This window comes from Mercenaria mercenaria, chromosome 16, assembly GCF_021730395.1.
Source record: "Mercenaria mercenaria strain notata chromosome 16, MADL_Memer_1, whole genome shotgun sequence".
Classification (NCBI taxonomy): Eukaryota; Metazoa; Mollusca; class Bivalvia; order Venerida; family Veneridae; genus Mercenaria; species Mercenaria mercenaria.
The window spans coordinates 32,700,633-32,720,398 of record NC_069376.1 but is presented as its reverse complement, the minus strand read 5'-3'; the positions used below and the strand labels follow the sequence as shown (position 1 = coordinate 32,720,398).

Genomic DNA, 19,766 nt, shown 5'->3' with positions numbered 1-19,766 from the left:
ACCAGTGAGGGTAATACTTAAAATTTTGTAATTTTTAAAAAAAAAATTTTGGCTGTTAAAGACCATATGTGCCTGGGGACACAAACCTTTTAATACTTGTCATCCTCTGTAATTTCGTGCATATAGGATGCTGACTTAACAGTTATTGGTGAGAGAACTGCTGTCACAAAAATAGAAAGTTAATGTACTGTAACATGTAATATCTGTATAAGTATTAAGATTCTACTCCTTGAATTGTTAAGAAGTGTAGAAGTTGGCAGAGTTACAGAAAAAGATCAAGTGGGAAGCAGACTTGCTGTATACAAATGGTCTTTGACTGGGCTTAAGTTCACAAAATGTGTTGGAACCTGACATGCTTAAGTAAAAATTCCAGTCAGTCTTGTAAAAAAAAGGTCTGGCTGTGGGAAGAGCTTACAGTAAAGAAGGAATGAACTTTTAAGATTGTGTCCTGTGAAAGACTGGCTTTCATTGGTGAATACTTATTTGGGCATATGAGTTGTGAAAGAATGAAATGTTTTTTATTAAAATAAGTCAAGCATGATGTCAAGTTATGGTGTTGGGAAAAGACATTGTAAGTCTGTTATCAATGGCATTAGGTGATATGTAAGATTAATTTCAGAGGAAAGGTAAACAAAAGGGAAAAAGAAAGGTAAGATACCAAAGTGGGATCTTACAAGGGACAAAAAATATCAGTTTTTTATCATTTTTGCCTGCATGGCCATCATGCAGGTAAAGTAGGGTTATTTATATGTTTTCAGAGCATTATATGTCAGGATAAGGTGGCGGTAAATATAGCTGTCGATGTTGTTGTTGTGATTTTTGAATGATCTTTTATTATGAAAAATAATGCAAGTTTGAATGGCTAAACTTGAGTAGTTTATTTGATAAGAATTGAGAACTGAGTCGACAAAATACTGCCTGACATACAATATTTCATGTGGTCTGGTAAAGAAATGAGAAAATCTATAGAAAATAGAAAGGGATCTGGTAAAGGCTGCACTGTCTTAAGGTAGAGTTATGTTCAGGGTTGTACTAATTCTAATGCTATTTTTATGCATTTTTAGCTCGACTATTCATAGAATAGTGAGCTATTGCACTCGCCCATGCGTCGGCGTCCGTGTCCGCGTCCCGATTTTGGTTAAGGTTTTGTATGTAAGCTGGTATCTCAGTAACCACTTGTGGGAATGGATTGAAACTTCACACACTTATTCACTGTGACAAACTGACTTACATTGCACAGGTTCCATAACTCTATTTTGCTTTTTTACAAAATTATGCCCCTTTTTCGACTTAGAAATTTTTGGTTAAGGTTTTGTATGTAAGCTGGTAACTCAGTAACCACTTGTGGGAATGGATTGAAACTTCACACACTTATTCACTGTGATGAACTGATCTACATTGCACAGGTTCCGTAACTCTATTTTGCTTTTTTACAAAATTATGCCTCTTTTTCGACTTAGAAATTTTTGGTGAAGGTTTTGTATGTAAGCTGGTATCTCAGTACTTACTAATGGGAATGGATTGAAACTTCACATACTTGTTCACTATCATGATCTGACATGCACTAAGCAAGTCCCATAACTCTACTCTCTTTTTTTTCAAAATTATGCCCCTTTTTCGACTTAGCAGTTTTTGGTTAAATTTTTGTATGTAATCTGATATCTCAGTATCCACTAATTGGAATGGATTGAAACTTCACACTCTTGTTCACTGTCATGATCTAACATGCACTGTGAAGGTCCCATAACTCTACTTGGCATTTTTACAAAATTATGCCCCTTTGACTTAGCACTTTTTTGTTAAGTTTTTGTATGTACCGTAGATACCCATGTATAATGCGCACCCGTGTATAATGCGCACCCCCGATCTTAGTCCAAAATCCTGGGGACAAAAAAAAAAAAAAAAAAAAAAAAAAAAAAAAAAAAAAAAAAAAATTTGGTCAATTTTGAGGTGGATGGAAAACGAAAGTAGAGTTTACATCGACACCGGTAATAAATTTTATCTCCGCGGCGGAGAGCAGCATCGGTCTCACGGTACTATCGATTTTTGTTTTCTCGAAAATAAAACCAGTAAATTATTGTTATATTTGTTGTTTTACCTTTTTTAATTCACTATTTTGAATAAATAAATAGCAGCTGATTCAATATTTCGGAATGGTATCTTTCAAAATGACATGAGCTTCTCAATTTAAACTGATAACAAAAGGTGTGATAGTCTTTTTGTCACGATCATAAAGCCAGTAATTACCGGCAATTAACGTGTCACCTCGTGTCAATTATGTTGTTCACAGTTTGATCTCGGTTAAAGATAATTCTCGATCTTTAATAAGTAACATAATTTTTGTGATTTATAAACATTTCTTTCGTCAAAATACTTTTAAATTTATATGAAATTAATTTTTTTGAAAGAAAAATAAACAATTCGATCTTTTACGGAACGTAACGGCAATCTTAGATTTTAGCGGAGACAGTAAGCGCGGGGAGTAGTTTCCCTTTACCAAAATGGCGAACATCGGTAACAAACTTGTTTTGAAGTTGGAAAATTGTCTATACCTGTGTATTATGCGCACCCACGATTCGGGGGTGGTCCCGGGAGTCAAAAAACTGCGCATTATACATGGGTATCTACGGTAAGCTGGTATCTCAGTATCCACAAATTGGAAAGGATTGAAACTTCACACACTTGTTCACTGTCATGATATGACATGCAGTACAGAGGTTCAATACCTCTACTTTGCATTTTACAAAATTATGCCCCTTTTTCAACTTTTGTATTCATTCAATTGACAAGGCTGTTGAATAGTCGAGCGTTGCTGTCCTCTGACAGCTCTTGTTTTTTTTTTCAAATAATGCCAAGTAATGATTAATGCCACAATTTTAATATTAAAAGTAATGCCAATTTAATGCCAAAGTTAGTAATGCTAATGTTAATGCTTAGCATTACGTAGGCATTATTTTCTGTATCACTGGAAATCCCAGGTTCAAGTTAACTTGGTATGAACCAGATCATATCCAGATATATACCACAAAACTTTAATAACAGAAGGACATAAAACACAGTCCAAATGTTCATGTATGCACAATATTCTCCCTAAATATTGATAAAATTATATAGGCCACCTAGTTATGAAACATTTTTGAACATACAATTTTACTTAAAACACTAGCACTATTTATCTGCAACCAATTAAATATTTAATAACATTCACAGTGTATCTAATGCAAATTAATGCATTGAACTAAATATTTAAAACCTCGGACAGCTCCATAGTGCAAATTTATAAAAACCATTAAAGTGTGTCATAATTAGTTTTGTCAACCAAAATAAATAACAGAATCATTGTTACCTTTTGACACCTTTTTAGCTCACCTGAGCAGGAAGTGCTCAAAGGTGAGCTTTTGTGATCGCCCTGTGTCCGTCCGTCATCGTCAACAATTTGACTGTTAACACTCTAGAGGTCACAATTTTGGCCCAATTTTAATGAAACTTTGTCAGAATGTTACCCTCAATAAAATCTTGGATGAGTTCGATATTGGGTCATCTGAGTCAAAAAAACTAGGTCACCGGGTCAAATCAAAGGAAAACCTTGTTAACACTCTAGATGTCACAATTTTGGCCCAATTTTAATGAAACTTGGTCAGAATGTTACCCTCAATAAAATCTTGGATGAGTTTGATATTGTGTCATCTGGGGTCAAAAACTAGGTCACCAGGTCAAATCATAGGAAAAGCTTGTTAACGCTGTAGAGGCCACATTTATGACTGTATCTTCATGAAACCTGGTCAGAATGTTAATCTTGATGATCTCAAGATCCAGTTTGAATCTGGGTCATGTAGGATCAAAAACTAGGTCACCAGGGCAAATCAAAGGAAAAGCTAGTTAACACTGTAGAGACCACATGTATGACCTTATCTTAATGAAACTAAGTCAGAATGTTAATCTTGATGATCTATAGCTCATGTTCAAATCTAGATCAGGTGGGATAAAAAACTAGGACACTAGGTCAAATCAAAGGAAAAGCTTGTTAACTCTCTTAGAGGCCACATTTATGACTGTATCTTCATGAAACTTGGTCAGAATGTTAATCTTGATGATCTTTAGGTCAATAGGTCAGGTGAGCGATACAGGGCCTTGATGGCCCTCTTGTTATCAATTAACAGTATGCCACTGACAGGGATTTTTTTACCATTTCAAACCCGGGGCCCAGGGCCCATTCAATTGGGGAAAATGGCACGTAAAACCTGAAAATTGGGAAATTTCAAAAATAAGTTTTACCATTATATGAAATTTATTTCAGCATTGTATGTCACATTACAAATACAAGTCACTTTTCTGTTGTTTTTTGTCTCTTGAAAGTGTATGCTAAATTGCACAAAGAAAGTCACAGAAAAATTCTTAAGACAAAGAAGGGTGGGTCAGTACCAGCTTGACTTGTGTTCAGTGTTTTATCCAATGTAAAACATTGTTTTAGAACAGTCTTGATTCGAGGATGTGTTTAATTCGTCATCGGCGTTCGCTTATCTTACCGAATCCTGGGACTTTATTGCTGTGGTCTGTTTCTCAGTACTTTTTGATTGACAAAGCTAAAACTTGACAGCTGTTTCATGTCAGCAGCATACTTTTTATGACTATTCGTATAATATTTACTATTAATTACTCGACATATTTTCACTTCTGGTAAAAATTGGCGAGCTTGATTAAATGTGGTCGCAGTCATGTATATGGAACATAGAACAGTTCGCAAGATTTAATCGAATCGGTACCTGAGCGGACATTCGATTAAAAATCGGCCTTAAAAAATCCCTGACTGATAGTGATGTTAAAGACCTTAAGGCAGCTAGCTTTGACATGGCGAGCTTGCTTTTACATGCCATGTCATATAGGGTGTTAGGGAGTCATTAAACAGGTACTTGACTTTCAACATAAGTGTTTTTTTATAAATGGTAAAAGAAAAATCAGATATAATACAAGAAAGTCGAGTCCCAAGAAAGTCATACATGTATTTAACTATAGATTACCTAGGTAAATACTGTAAAGCAGACTAAACGCTCAAATCTTTGAGCAGCTCATGTTCATAAATTACAACAGTGATAAACTATAATACATCAAGCACTGGAGACATAGACAGATACAAAATACTGTAGAGTTTAAATGCCGTGTTTCTTATGGTGCTGTTGGATCATTCCAAGTATTTCATACAAATTATATATAATCCCTAGTTGGTAGATTTGATTCATTACAAATGATAAATGTAATAAAGTCATGTGTTGCTTTTATGAAATAAACAACGAAAATGATTAAAGGAAAAACAAACAAATAGTGTACGTGATTATAACATGCAATGATTAACAAAAAGTAATGCTAATGCTAGTTAATGCTAATGCACCCTATGTAAAGCTAATTTAATGAGTAATGCTAATGCTAATTTAATGCCGATTTTTACTATGTAAAGCTAATTTGATCATGATGCATTACTTTCGCAAGTAATTATTAACAACCCTGGTTATGTTAGAAATAAGTCACAGAAGCCTGTTAGGTGAACAACAGCTGTTTATTCAAGACAATACTATTTTACTTGTACATCTTTGAGACTTTGAATCGGTGATATACAGGATACAAACTGAGATCTCTTTATCAATATCTAAGGTATTAAACGACTAACCTTATGTAGAGTCTGAACCCCTGTAATCATGTTTATATATATAAAAAAAAAGAATTGCACATAGCCAAGTTTCTGTTCTGTTTTTGCTTCATGCATGAGCAAATATTGTGATTGTATTTTTGCTTTTATAAATTAAGTTACAGGCTTTAGTGGCTGTTACAAGTTACTGTTTGCCATGCACGTTTTATTGAAGTCATGTTTTCAGTTAAAAAGAAACGGAATTTGAAATATTGCCCTGTTTTTGTGCCCCCTTGAAATATTGAAATACATAACTTGATAAAAATTGACAATATACTGCCATCGGAACCAAAAACTGTTTTTCAGATTATTATTCATTAGTACACAAAAGTGGTAAAAAAAATTTCTAACTGTTTATCCGTGATGTGTATTTAAGTACAGAAGATACTTTTGAACGATTGCAATGGTTCGCAAAGTTACGGGTTGTTTTGTAAGTTTTTCTTTTAACCCTGTAATTATATGGACACAGAAGGGGGCACATATTTTCATGTTTTTGAGTTTCTTTTTAACATAATTGATTAAAGTAAGATGTTTTATTGTAACTTTTTTCCACAGATGTTTAAACGTAACATGAAGACGCGGCCGAGCGAGGACTTTGATGAGAATGAAGAGAGATTGGAACTGGAAGCGCCAGAAATATCACGAGAAGAAGACAGATCTATAACAGGTAACAAACAAGGTTACGAGCCTCTGCTTGGGAAAATTCAACATTTGGAGAGTGCTGTCTCACAGATTGATGTAAAAGTTCCGTTAGGCTTTTGTATTAAAAACAGCTGAAACAGAAGTCCAATGTCTTGTACATAATTACATTGTTAGAAAGCACAAATTCCAATTCTGCACATGAAGTTATATGACAGCCATAAAGTAAGGTAATCAAAACTAATGGATGTATTGTAATAATACATTTATGTATATTAATCAGTATCAAACCGGAGAAAACAATTAAGAAATTTAATAAGACATTTATATATTTTATGTATAGAACAAAAAAAATGTTACAGCAGTGTTATAAACAAAGGCATTATGAGCCTTCAAAAATTTAGATACTTTCATAGAGTTTTTATGTAGGAATATTAAAATTTATAAACGAAATGGTGCAGCCAGTTTTGGACATTATCACTTTATGGGAAATCAGGTAGTTGAACTAGATCAAATATATAAAAAGCTCTGAAAAACTTAAATTTGTGCAATAAATACTTGCTATATGTAGAGGAATAATTGTATTGTGCATCTTAAAGAAAATATAAAATAATGTATTAATTTAGTTATTCATAGTACTTTGAAATAACATTTTGACAAGAATCTGGTTTGGAGTCTCGTATGTCAGTGTCCAAGCAGACTAAATGTTGTTTTATCAGCACTTCACTGCTATAGATATAAAGGAAGCAGTCTAGATGGATTGCTCAGAAATTATGAATGTGTTTGCATTTCCACCGCTTTCTGCCTTCAAAGGCGAAAAAAAGACCCATTGATTGCTACTGAATAATTTGTTTGAAAATGCATTTCCAAAAGGTCTTTCTTTGAATTTACTGTTGGATCACACGAGTTGGAATTCAGTCAGATTATAGTTTACTGTTGGATTGCATATAAATTGGAATGCTTTCAAATGGCTCAACAGGTAGTTGTTTGTAGTATTTATGTCAATATAAGATTAAATGAATGTTACCTGTGTATGCTGTGCTTGATGAATACTGTATTTCATTTAATGGTGTTTTCAGAAAAATCGAAGGTTGGCATGTCAACTATACGGCCAGAAATTAGCACCATAATGGAAGAATCTTCAATACTTGAAACCTCAAAACGATCTCGCAGAAGTGATGAATCTATCCCAGAACCACCAGCACCAAAGACACCCCGTCATAGTTCATCTGCTCATGAACAACAACCAAATGTTTCTGATATTTTCGGCCAGTCTGTAATCGAACCACAAATAGATTTACCAGAGGTACCGAGTTTGATACAGCCTCACTATGAGGATGAGGGTCCCCCATCTATAGCACCATTCTCTGTAGGGCCGGCATCAGTTGGACCACCTTCTGTCGGACCAATAGTAAGTGTTATCACGTTGATGCAGGCTTTTTTTTGGTTGATTAGTAGTATAAGTGAAATTGTTACCAATAATAGGACTGTAGACAGTTCTTGATGTCAGATACAATGTCTTTTATCAAATCGTCATGGGGTGTACGTTCTCCTTCAGAATTTGATAAAAGACATTATGTCTGACATATCGTTCGTCCTCCACCTCTGATTCAAAGTGGGAAGTTGGCAGTTACAGATAGCAGGCTTGTACTGGTACAGAATCCAGGAACACTTGTAAGGTTAACTGCCGGCCATGATATAACTGAAATACTGTTGAAAAATGGCGTTAAGCCCAAAACAAAAAGTTCTTAAAAACAAAGCTGCGATAAATGATCCATATATATCACCATCCTTAAAACTAATTTCTGCTGGCTTATAAAATGTTAAATGAAATTATATTGAACTATGGCAAGTATTAATTTAAAATTTAATCATAAAAGAATGTAAGAACTTCCATCCCCATAATTCTATTTTTCATTGTTCTTGGTTTTAAAGATTGTGCTTTGTGCTTGCACTTCAATATGCAGTAGCATGATGGAAGGTTGACTTAATTTTAGATTATTTTAATGGAAGAATATTAAAGGAAGGTATCCAGATGCTATGTATCGTCACCTAAATAGCCTACAAAGATAATCCTAATGTCTCACTACTTTAAAGACAAACTTCTAGTTAGTCATTCGTATATTATTTTCAGTCATTTGGCGCTGATGTTGAGGGCGGAGACCAGATGCCAGAGGACGAGGAGCAAGAGGAACAAAGATGGACAAAACGTACAGAACAAATGCAGCATACTCTAGATCAGGGATTCAGATATACCGATGAACTCAGTTTTAAGGACATGGCAAGAAAATTGAATCGCAAACAAGTCACATCAAAGTTCTATACATTGTTAGTTTTGAAAAAGCATAAAGTGGTAGAAGTGAATCAGACTGAACCCTTCGGGGATATTCTAATCGGTAAAGGACCAAAGTTTGGAATGGCGTGCTAAGAACAGGGCATTTTAGATAGTCAAAAAGAGTGTGTTTTTAAAGAAAATCTTATGATAGCAGCTCTTCCCAGAAATGATGTTTCTGCTACTATGGAAGGGATATGTAGACGGTGCAAAGCTTACAGAGGTGTCTTCAATACATTATATTGCAATGTGCAATATATATGTCGATAATCAGTGGATGCAAAAATGAAATACTCTTAATAAGTTGCAAAATTCAAAATATTGGACTAACAAAATGAAATTTTACCCATTTTGAAATGTAATTGTTGATTATAGGACCATCTTCTGGCACTTCTAATGAGTTTGTTAAAGAAAAGCACTGTAAAGGAACTTCTAAATTTCAGAAATACTTCCTTAAAGGTATTATTACAAAAAGCAGTTTGGAGTGGAAGGTGTTAGTTAATACAGATTGTAGCTTAAATGGGAGTTTTTGCATCTATCAGATCTCTGTTATGATTCGAAAAGGCAGCAGTTATGTGTATGTGTATAAACAAAACCATTTATTGTGTTGTTTTTAAAGTATGATTGTTGTCAGTTATTAATGCTGTATCTAAGAATTGATAAAGTGAGCAGCGCCATGAGAAAACCAACATAGTGGCTTTGTGACCAGCATGGATCCAGACCAGCATGCGCATCCGCGTAGTCTGGTCAGGATCCATGCTGTTCACTAGCGGTTTCTCTAATTATAATAGGATTTGAAAGCGAACAGCATGGATCCTGACCAGACTGCGCGGATGCGCAGGCTGGTCTGGATCCATGCTGGTCGCAAACCCACTTAATTTTCTCATGGCACAGCTCAAATGGCCTTGTGAATCAGATAAATACAATTCATATGGTACTTTGTGGAAGGCTTTGTGAATTCAGTCTGGCTATTCAGTGATCTACTTTCTGAACTATGTTCAGTAATTGAAGCGAATGAACAAATTGTTTATGACATAATTCTATCCATGATTGAACATTAAACAGAAAATTGCTTTACATTGAATGTTTCATCTATCATTAAATGTTGAAAAGGGGCTTTATATTGAATTGTTAATGCATAATGAAATGTCTCAAGGCCCAATAACATTGAATTTATAGTATTGTTAATATCATATTTCTGTCTACAATCAAATGTTGAAAATTGATTTACTATGAACTGAAAGCAGCTTTTAATTCAGGTTCAGTGAATTCTATCAATTTCTGTAAAATTCATTTATTCAACTTTGAAATTGGGAGCAAGAAGCCAGTTGATAGTTTTTGCTGCTTTCATATTGTAAAATTACTTGATGATCGTTTTTGAAAAAAAAAAAAATTAAAAAAGCTTCCTGAATACATTTGACCAAGAACAGGTGGCTTGAAACAATTTTATGTAGCCTTTTGACACAGGTGTCTTGATAAACTATCCTAAATTTAGATTATGTAACACTGTTTTATATCATACTTTTGCATTTTATACCGTCATTTTAATTATACAAATTAAATTTTTAGACAAGGACTTAAAATGACTGTGATCTTTTTGTATGAAAAACTGGGAAATGTTTTTAAATGTAGATTTGATTTGATTTTAAAATTGTACCTCACACAGTTACTTCAAATGATTGTTAAATAGGTTTCAAGACATGTGAAAGGCGTAAATAGAAATTATGAGATCTATTTTTTTATGCTGCCATGTCACTGAGTTGGACTAAGTTAGTTGTTCTTTATACAATATAGAAGTTACAGTTTATGTACCAAATTAAAGTTTGCAAAATGATTTTATCCCAAGGACTTGATGTATTTCTAATATTTTTGTAAAACAATAGCAGTTTGTTCTTTATTTCATTGACAAAATACCGGTACCTACTTGTAAGCCTTTAGAGAAGACACAAATTTTGGTATTTGCAACATCTCACTGATGCCAGTGGTAAATAGAAGGAAAATTTGGGGGGGGAAAATTTAGTTTATAAGCCGGAAAAAAAAAAATTTAGTTTATAAGCCTATAACACTTTAATGCCAAAAGGTGCATAGATTTCAAGTATCTTGTCAATTTGTATATGCCTTTAATAGGTACATTATTTATTTTCCAGAAAAAGATATCGCAATTCATGCACATCTAATAAAAAATTAGAAATTCATTTAAGTTTGTTGGGGGAAGACTGTTTTGTGAACATTTGACTTTGGCATATAAATGTACATGTATACATGAATGGTGCATTAAATGTAACTGCTCAATGGCTAGGAACATCTGATAACCAGTAGGTTGATAGAACAAGCTTTGTTAAGTTAGAGCTGATCAGTTAAATACCATACATTCCTGCCATTTTAATGGTCTTCCAGTAAGAAAAAAAAAATCATAAAGTATGATCTTCCCCTGAAGTGTTTGACATGCATACTTCTGAATGTTGACTGTTTTGGTAAGAAAGAAAGGAGCCGTTTGTTTCCACCTCTAATTTATTACCAATACTAGGTTTGTATTTGTGTGGAAATAAATGGGGGACATGTACAGCCACTTGATTTTAAAACCACCTCAATTTATTTTTCATGGTTTTCTAAGAAAAACACTAATGAGCTGGCAGATCCATACCAGCTTCTGCTTAATTTAGAAATTCCTGCCTGATGTAATGTGTTCATTAAATAACTATTTTAAAACTATTCCTTAAGTATTTTGCTCTTTGAACTAAATCGGGTAATATTTGAGTATTTCTATAAAATCCAGGTCGTGTTGACTATCATAATAACTTGAGTATTTATCCTTTTTTTTCAACCAAAGTATAAGCCTTAACTTAGTTAAAAAATTGAGAAAGTTATTGGTGGTGCTCTAATAATGAGGACACATTTTTCTGAATTCATCTGAACTGCAGTGTGTATCTGGATTACATCTAGTTAATGTCAGACGATCAGCCATTTTAACCAGTGTCTCAAGAGTTATGACCCTTGAATTGGTCAAAATGACCATGTCTGCTGGATAATTAGGATGACTGGTTTGATCTTGACCAAACTTAAACTTTATTGATGCCAGTGATGTCCCTTTGATTTTGAGATAGTTCTTTTTGCCCATGATTCTTAATATGTGAAGGGCATGCATAGTAATAGCAGTAATCACTTAGCACTCTGGTTTGAAATATGCATCTTGAATTCTTGAGATATATTTTATACATGCATTGAAGCAAGGCCAGCTCGAGAGTCCAGACTAATTCCAGCAATTTGTGAGGTCCTTACCTGTTTCTCTAATATTTTCTGTAATTTGATGGCTTGAAACCATGGTTAACAGGGGCATTCTACTCATCTTGTGACCTCAAGCAATGGATGAATTGTTGGAAATGTTCTGTTAATTAATAAATGAACGTGTATATGATTTTTTTACAGGTGTGAGTATGATTAAAAAGAAATGTTACTTGACTTAATACTTATGTACATCACCTTTGTTTAAAGTATAGAAGGCATTTTCTGTATACTGTATTTCGCACATTATCAGGAGTTTGAACTGAAATGTTGGCTCATTTCTTAGAAATTACTGTTGAATTGTGAATTCAAATAGAAATAAAAGTTAAAAAACTGGAAAATATTTAGTAAACTGTTTAAATTAGAAATCTAAAATTTCTCATTTTGATGGTTCTAGGTTACATTTACAGTATAGACTAATAACCATAGAAATATCCAAGTGTGTTTGTTTGTGTCTTTTTCTGTTTACTGGTCTTGTTTTGGAAAGTATTTGATTCTAAAATGTGGTGATAGCCATCTAGTTCCCTTGAGGTGGAAATTATGTTTTGACCTATAAGAACAGGAGAGGTCACTAAAAGCTGATTGGCTGTCTTGTGTGAATTATTTCATTAAACCAAAGATATTGCCAAGTAGTAAATGTAACAGCCTTTTTGTTGTAAGTTTTTAATTTATGTTCTTCAGAGTCAAGGAAAATTCTGCTATATATTTTCAGTGTTTTGTAGTCATAGAAAGATTTTTGTTTCTGGCATGTTACTTCCAGACTGGGAAGATCTTTGTCTTAAATTATTTAATCACTAGTATATAAGTGCTTTTACAAGGTTGGCCCCCATGTGTTCTTTACTACTTCAGTTTTGGTGATATTCACAGTGGATTTTATTTTTGCTAACATTTGCAAATAATGTGACTCGCGTATATTGTCCTAAAATACAATCGCTTAACTTCCGCAAGTTCTTAACATGCAAATGTGGCTACCAATCTTGAAGTTGCTTTTTAAAGTCTTGCTAAACCCGCCTAATCTACAGTACTTTACTCCTCTGAAGTATACATCTTGTTCCTGTTTTTGTACACCAAATTATCCTTGAAAGTGTTTTGTATACATTTTTTGACACCTGTACCTTACTCTTCTGTATAAACGCTGTCACCTTTGTTGGCACAAGTCATAAAATTCATTCATTAACCCTTAGCCTGCTGGCGGCAAGTGTTTCTGCCTTTGCGACCAGTGCAGACCATGATCACAATCCATGCAGTCTGATCATGATCTGCACTGTTCGCCATTCAGTCAGTATCTTTTTGGGAAACCCCCTGTTTAACAGTAAATGGTACTGTTCAAATTGAAATATGGACAAGTTCATTAAAGAAATTTTGCAGGGTAATGGTTAAAAGTTTGATAGGTATAATATTAATGGTAATGATTACCTATGTGTGCTCATGGCGTGAAAGTGTTTTGTGCCATAGAAATTTAATTGTGCATCGTCATATATGTAATTATCTTGATGTCTATCCATACAAATATGAGTATTCCTTAAACTGAAATGATTGCCTCTTTTATAATCGGATACTTCCCGATACAGGGATATCAAACCTCTGTGTTCAAATTTCATCTCTTGTGTATCATGTGTAATATAGAACATTTATCATTATTCTATGAAAATCATTTCCTTTATAAATAAATAAAGTTATGTAATTTTGTCACTTAGATCTTGTTGTTTATACTATACAAGTATTGCATTTTAGTGAGGCTGATATGAGAATTTATCAACCAACAAAATGATAGTGACAAACTCTTTTTTATGCACCCACATCCCTTCGAGGAGGGATAACTCAAGAGAACCCTTGGGCCTAGGATCATATAAGTTGATAGGGAGGTTGATCATGACCAGCAGATGACCCTTTTTGTTTTTGAGTTCAGTAGGTCAAAGGTCAAGGTCATAGTGACCAGGAATAGTTAATCGGTTTTCAGAAAATAACTTGAAAACGTTTGGGCATAGGATCATGAAATTCGATAAGAAGGTAGATCATGTCCTGATTTTAAGATCAGTAGAGTATGTCAAAGGTCAAGGTCACAGTGACCTGGAACAGTTAACTCGTTTCCGAACGATAAGTCAAGGACCCTTGGGCCTAAGATCATGTAAGTTAATAGGGAGGTTGATTATGACCAGCAGATGACCCTTATTGATTTTGAGTTCAGTAGATAAAGGTCATAGTGACCCAAAATAGTTAAACGGTTTCCAAACAATAACTTGAGAATGCTTGGGCATAGGATCACGAAACTTTATAGGGAGATTGATCATGACCAGCAGATGACCCCTATTGATTTTGAGGTCGAGGTCACAGTGACCCGGAACAGTTAAACCGTTTCTGGACGATAACTTGAGATGGATTTTGATGTCAGTAGGTCAAGGTAACAGTGACCCGAACAGTTAAACGGTTACTGGATGAGAATGCTTTCATGCTTGTGCAGTTACTGAATGTACCAAGGGGGGCATTTCGTGTTTTACGAGCTCTTGTTTGTTCTTTTTTCTACAAATGGGAACTAAAAAGTGGTCTCTGAATAGACGGTTGAAACTTATGGTGCATATGCACCATAAAACTTGTCTTACTTCTATTTATAATGGTAGATGCATTTGATAGGGAGGTTGATCATGACCAGCAGATGACCCTTATTCTTTTTGAGGTCAAAGGTCAAGGTCATAGTGACCCGGAATAATTAAACGGTTTCCAGACAATAACTTTTGAACGTTTGGGCCTAAGATCATGAAATTTGATAAGAAGGTAGATCATGTCCAGATTTTAATATCAGTATGAGTATGTCAAAGGTCAAGGTCACAGTGACCTGGAACAGTTAACTCGTTTCCGGACGATAAGTCAAGGCCCCTTGGGCCTAGGATCATGTAAGTTAATAGGGAGGTTGATTATGACCAGCAGATGACCCTTATTGATTTTGAGTTCAGTAGGTCAAGGTCATAGTGACCCAGAATAGTTAAACGGTTTCCAAACAATAACTTGAGAATTCTTGGGCATAGGATCACGAAACTTTATAGGGAAATTGATCATGACCCCTATTGATTTTGAGGTCAGAGTCACAGTGACTCGGAACAGTTAAACCGTTTCTGGACGATAATTTGAGATTGATTTTGATGTCAGTAGGTCAAGGTTACAGTGAACCGGAACAGTTAAACGGTTACTGGATGAGAACGCTTTCATGCTTGTGCAGTTACTGAATGCATCAAGGGGGCAGTTCGTGTTTTACGAGCTCTTGTTTGTTCTTTTTTCTACAAATGGGAACTAAAAAGTGGTCTCTGAATAGACGATTGAAACTTATGGTGCATATGCACCATAAAACTTGTCTTACTTCTATTTATAATGGTAGATGCATTATTTGTGGATTGGAACCACTTCTGCCTTGCACCTGGTGAATGAAGTTGCCCCGGGCATGGAACTCTGTGTGATGTCGCTTATCTGTTTGATCAATAATAGTTCCATGGTTCTGCCCGCCAGTATGTTTCCCACAGCTTGAATGTCCCACAATGTAGTCAGTTACTTGAAAGGCCCGTCCAACTGCAGACCATTTGATTATCACTCGAAAGATTGAGGCTGCTTTGACATTGAGTAAAAGAAAACGTGACAAGATGATGACCTTTGGTCAGTTGATGTTCCCTGTACGGGGTGGGACAGTCAGTGCATCAACGGCAATATCTCGGTAACGAGACTGAAAGTTGGAAAATAAATTGTTGCAAACGTTTTAGGATGGTTGCCTGTGGTCAGACTCGTTCTAAAGGTGTCATTATTTTTGGGCTCAGTACACCAAGAGTACCCGGATACGGTGAAGTGTTTCCTCAGCAACTGGACAATTCTTGGCCAGAGTCAATAAATCCCGTAAAAGTGCCATAGGCCTACAGATGGACCTATGTTGTTCTTGGGGTCAGTATGTCAAAGGTAAAGATAATGTGGTCTTAAGATAACCTTCTTTCTGGCGTGTACTAATAGTAGACCCACTGTGTAGCAGTTAAGGGGCAGGTCCTAAGACCATTTATGATCAGCTCTTGGAAAAAGGCTCTGTATACATAAATTGTCTATTAATTGGCCTCTATTGTTAAGGGGTCAAGGTCGCATTGACTTTGGTGCTTACAACAGTTTCTGTTCAATAATTGGGAGAGGCTGTCAAACTTAATCGGGCAAAATCGGATCATTAAGAGGAGAACGCTAGGGCCAACGACCTGCAAACTATTGGATACTTCGAGTGGGTGTAAAAGGTCAAGGTCACAGAGGCAATTCGATAACTGGAGAACGCTCGAGTCATACTAAGATGGTTGCCTGTGGTCCGCGGTTTACAGACAAGAAAGAAAAATGGAGATCTTAATAGCACATGAACATAAAACGCACGTAACATACGTCGGAGTAATATCGGACACAAACCGGTAAATGATTGATGCATTAGATAAAATCCTGTTCCCTGAAGTCCAATTTCAATTTAGTCATTTGTATGTTAGACCTTTCTAATAAGCAGATTTGTCGGTATCAACATCTGATGATTTTTCACATACCAAACCAAATATAGAGCCTCAAATGTAGTAGAACTGGTCATGCATGTCGGTGTATTATTCTCACCAATATTGTTGTGGCAGAGCATTTGCAAATGTTCTTCCAACTTTTCCATATAAATAATGTTGAAAATTAAAAACGACTTGTCCGATAACCATCATAAAAAGTTGTTTCGGATATGCTTGTGGTCTAGGCAAAAGGTAAGGGAAAGGTTTACAAGCTGACCGCCATTCTCTGTCTAATCATGATACTGTTACTACAAACTGTCCCTTCTTTCAGACCTTTCGACTCATTTATGCAACGGTATGAGGACGCATTTAATCTCAATGATGTCCTACAATCGGGGTTTTCAACTTTTGAAGATGTTATCATTGAATTCAACAAACTTTTCCACTGACCATAAATTTTACAAGATCAAACCATAACGATGACGTCTGTAATTAGTTTGTAAATTCAAGGCTATGAGTCGATCCTGATATTTCTTCTATTTTGGACGTGATAGGTATTTCTCCAACCCTCGGGACAGCTTGGATAAAAAAACTCGCTATAACGCGCGTTTTTTTGTCGAGCCCGCTGGCGGTGAGCTCGACATAGTTGTCACAATGGCGGTTCGGTGTATGTGCGTGCGTGCGTACGTCCGAGATTGTCAGGGCTGTAACTTATCCGAAGGGATTCTTAAATAACTTGGCACATAAGTTAGCCTCAATGACACGGTGTGTTGTGTGCAAGAACCAGATTGGTAGCTTAAAGATCAAGGTCATACTTTGAGGTCAAAGGTCAAAACTCGGTGCTGTTTTGCTTTTCCGGGCTGTGACTCAGCCATGCATTGAGAGATTCTTAAATCACGGATGGTAAACGCGCAATCCAATTCCCACTGGGAATACGCTAAATATGGGTTGCGCGACTTCCGGTGCTGGTGTTGCGCATCAATATATACAAAATCGAGGTAGGTGGGTTTTTGTTTTTGTAAACAATTACATATTTACGAGTGCTTTCGAAAAAAAGCAAAATGCTATTCGACACAAAAATGAATAAGGATCATATGTATGAAATACCAACTTATTAATTTAAGAATCGGCTCTGTTATCACGAAAACTCTGATGGCTCGAGCTGTCAAAAAAGCATGGAATCATGAAAAATGCAAATTTTCTAACTCTTGTGCCTTCTTTCTGGAAATGTGACGCTTCGAATGATCAAACACATGTAAAACAGTCATGAATATTACATACACTTGAATGAAATGTTGCTTTTGGGGGAAAGATTGGCAAAAAAATAATCGGGAATGGGGTTGCTCCCCGGGAATAGAGTTGCGCGTATACATTATACACATTATGATGTATATGAGCAACTCCATTCCCGGTGCGCAACCCCATTCCCGATGATTAATTTGTCAATTATGTCCTCGTAAGCAGGATTTGAAACAAATAATTTTGATATTCGTTTCTTTATAACAGTTGAGTTATCATAAAAAGCATCAGATGTCCTCAGATTAGGCATATGAGGTCAGAAACTGCCATTTTTGTTGATTTCATACTTTTTTCACGTTTCGTGTCGCCAGAGTTTTTGTGATAATAGAGCCGAATCATAAATTACAAACCAGATATTTTACACATATGATGTATTATCATATCTGTGTCGAATAGCATTTTGCTTTTTTCTAGAAAATTTATTCTTGTCTCATACTAAGCAAAATTATAATTTCACATACCTCAATTTCGTCTTTTTTACGCGCAACACCAGTAAGCGTATTCCCGGCGGGAATTGGATTGCGCGTTTACCACCCGTGTAAATACTTTGGTGCAAATGTTTGCCTCGATAAGATAATGCATCACGTGCAACAACCAGATTGGTAGCTTAAAGGTCAAGGTCAGCTGGCGGGCATCTAGTTTCATTCCACACTGTCTATCAGGTTTACACTGGCATTATAAACTTAATATAACACTGAATCTCGACTTTAATTCAGAACCTAGAATGTAGATTAAGAGTGATTAGCCAATACAGTAACAAACCATAAGAATTTTCCGTTATTTTTGTTCCTTCTAGTAGAAGGAACACTTTGAACTGGTAAGTCACACTTGACTGAGCAACTGGCATAGAAAGCTGTTGTAATTACAAGCTGGTCAATCAAACTCCGTGACCTTACAAATAACCTCTGACGTTAAAATTATTCTTTCCTAATTGAGGCGACTCTCTGACTGAACGCATATTACTAAACCCAAGCATGGAAAAGGGCTTTTTTGAAACATGCCAAACATCTTATTTGTCACAAAGGTTAACATACGTCGTTACCTTCGAACGCATGGTGAATATATGAAAACAAACCCCATTGCGACGTTCTTACGCATCGAATGGTATACTACACGTGGGGCGTCTTCGGGCGGAAGTTCTTGATAACTCGAGTGTCGGTGCGAGATATTGGAGAACCGTGTCCTTAATTTGAGCCGCACAAACGCCAAGAACGTTCAATCAAGAACATTCAAGATGGTTGCGCCCATCATTTTGCCACAAGAAACAATAACAATACATCAAATTCTACAGGATATCTGTGACACTGAAACTGCGGACTGCCCCGTTGATTCATTGTTGCTAACTTTTATTTTGACTTCTGTAAACAAAGAAGGAAGGACAAAAGTGCAGAACTTTTTTTCGCCGCCATTTTGTTGAGTGTTCTCGGACGGTGTTCCCGGTGCTCCCCGTAAAAGGTGGTGTAAAATTTTGACCCGCGAACAGTGTTCTCGGATCATGTTCTTGGTGTTCGAGCGTGATTCTTTACTACCGGAACAGGCGCCAAAACGCCACGAACATGTTCTCGTGTCAAGAACATCCCGCCCGAAGACGCCCGTGGACATTGACAGACCGAGTCATATACAGTATAGCCAGAATTTCTTGATTGCCGCATTTACTCTTTACTGCCGTATTTACTCAACTGAAAGTGATAACGGATTTACTTTGTTGTAGAATTTAACAACTTACATGTATGTTAGCGTAAATACCTAGGAAATAGCGGACTTGATATTTTTAGGTAGTAGAAAACAACATGGTTCTTTACCAAAAATCCCGCCTGCTTAGCTCAATAGGGAGAGTGCATCAACGGATCGCGGGGTCGCGAGTTCGAGCCCGGGCGACGTGTATGTTCTCCGTGACGATTTAATAAAAGACATTGTGTCTCAAATCATTCGTTCTTCTCCGCCGATTCATGTGGAGAAGTTGGCAGTTACTTGCAGCTTTGTACTAAAAAAAAAAAATCAAAATTCTATTATTTTTCGTATTTTGCTACCGTGAGAAATAATC

At 35.8% G+C, this 19,766-nt stretch overlaps 1 protein-coding gene across 3 annotated transcripts in view; it reads left to right on the top strand.

Moving 5' to 3' along the window:
* LOC123540197 (double-strand-break repair protein rad21 homolog) overlaps positions 1-13,625 on the top strand; it is a 34,531-nt gene extending 20,906 nt beyond the window's left edge. For 2 of the 3 annotated variants that reach the window (XM_045325016.2, XM_045325014.2), the window contains 4 exons: positions 759-785; positions 6,236-6,347; positions 7,399-7,730; positions 8,454-13,625. In XM_045325016.2, the coding sequence (XP_045180951.1) occupies positions 759-785; positions 6,236-6,347; positions 7,399-7,730; positions 8,454-8,747 (765 nt within the window). In that variant the 3' untranslated portion in view covers positions 8,748-13,625. The remainder of the gene's footprint in view (positions 1-758; positions 786-6,235; positions 6,348-7,398; positions 7,731-8,453) is intronic. The other variant, XM_045325015.2, reaches the window with a different exon arrangement.
* Positions 13,626-19,766: the final 6,141 nt, after the last annotated feature.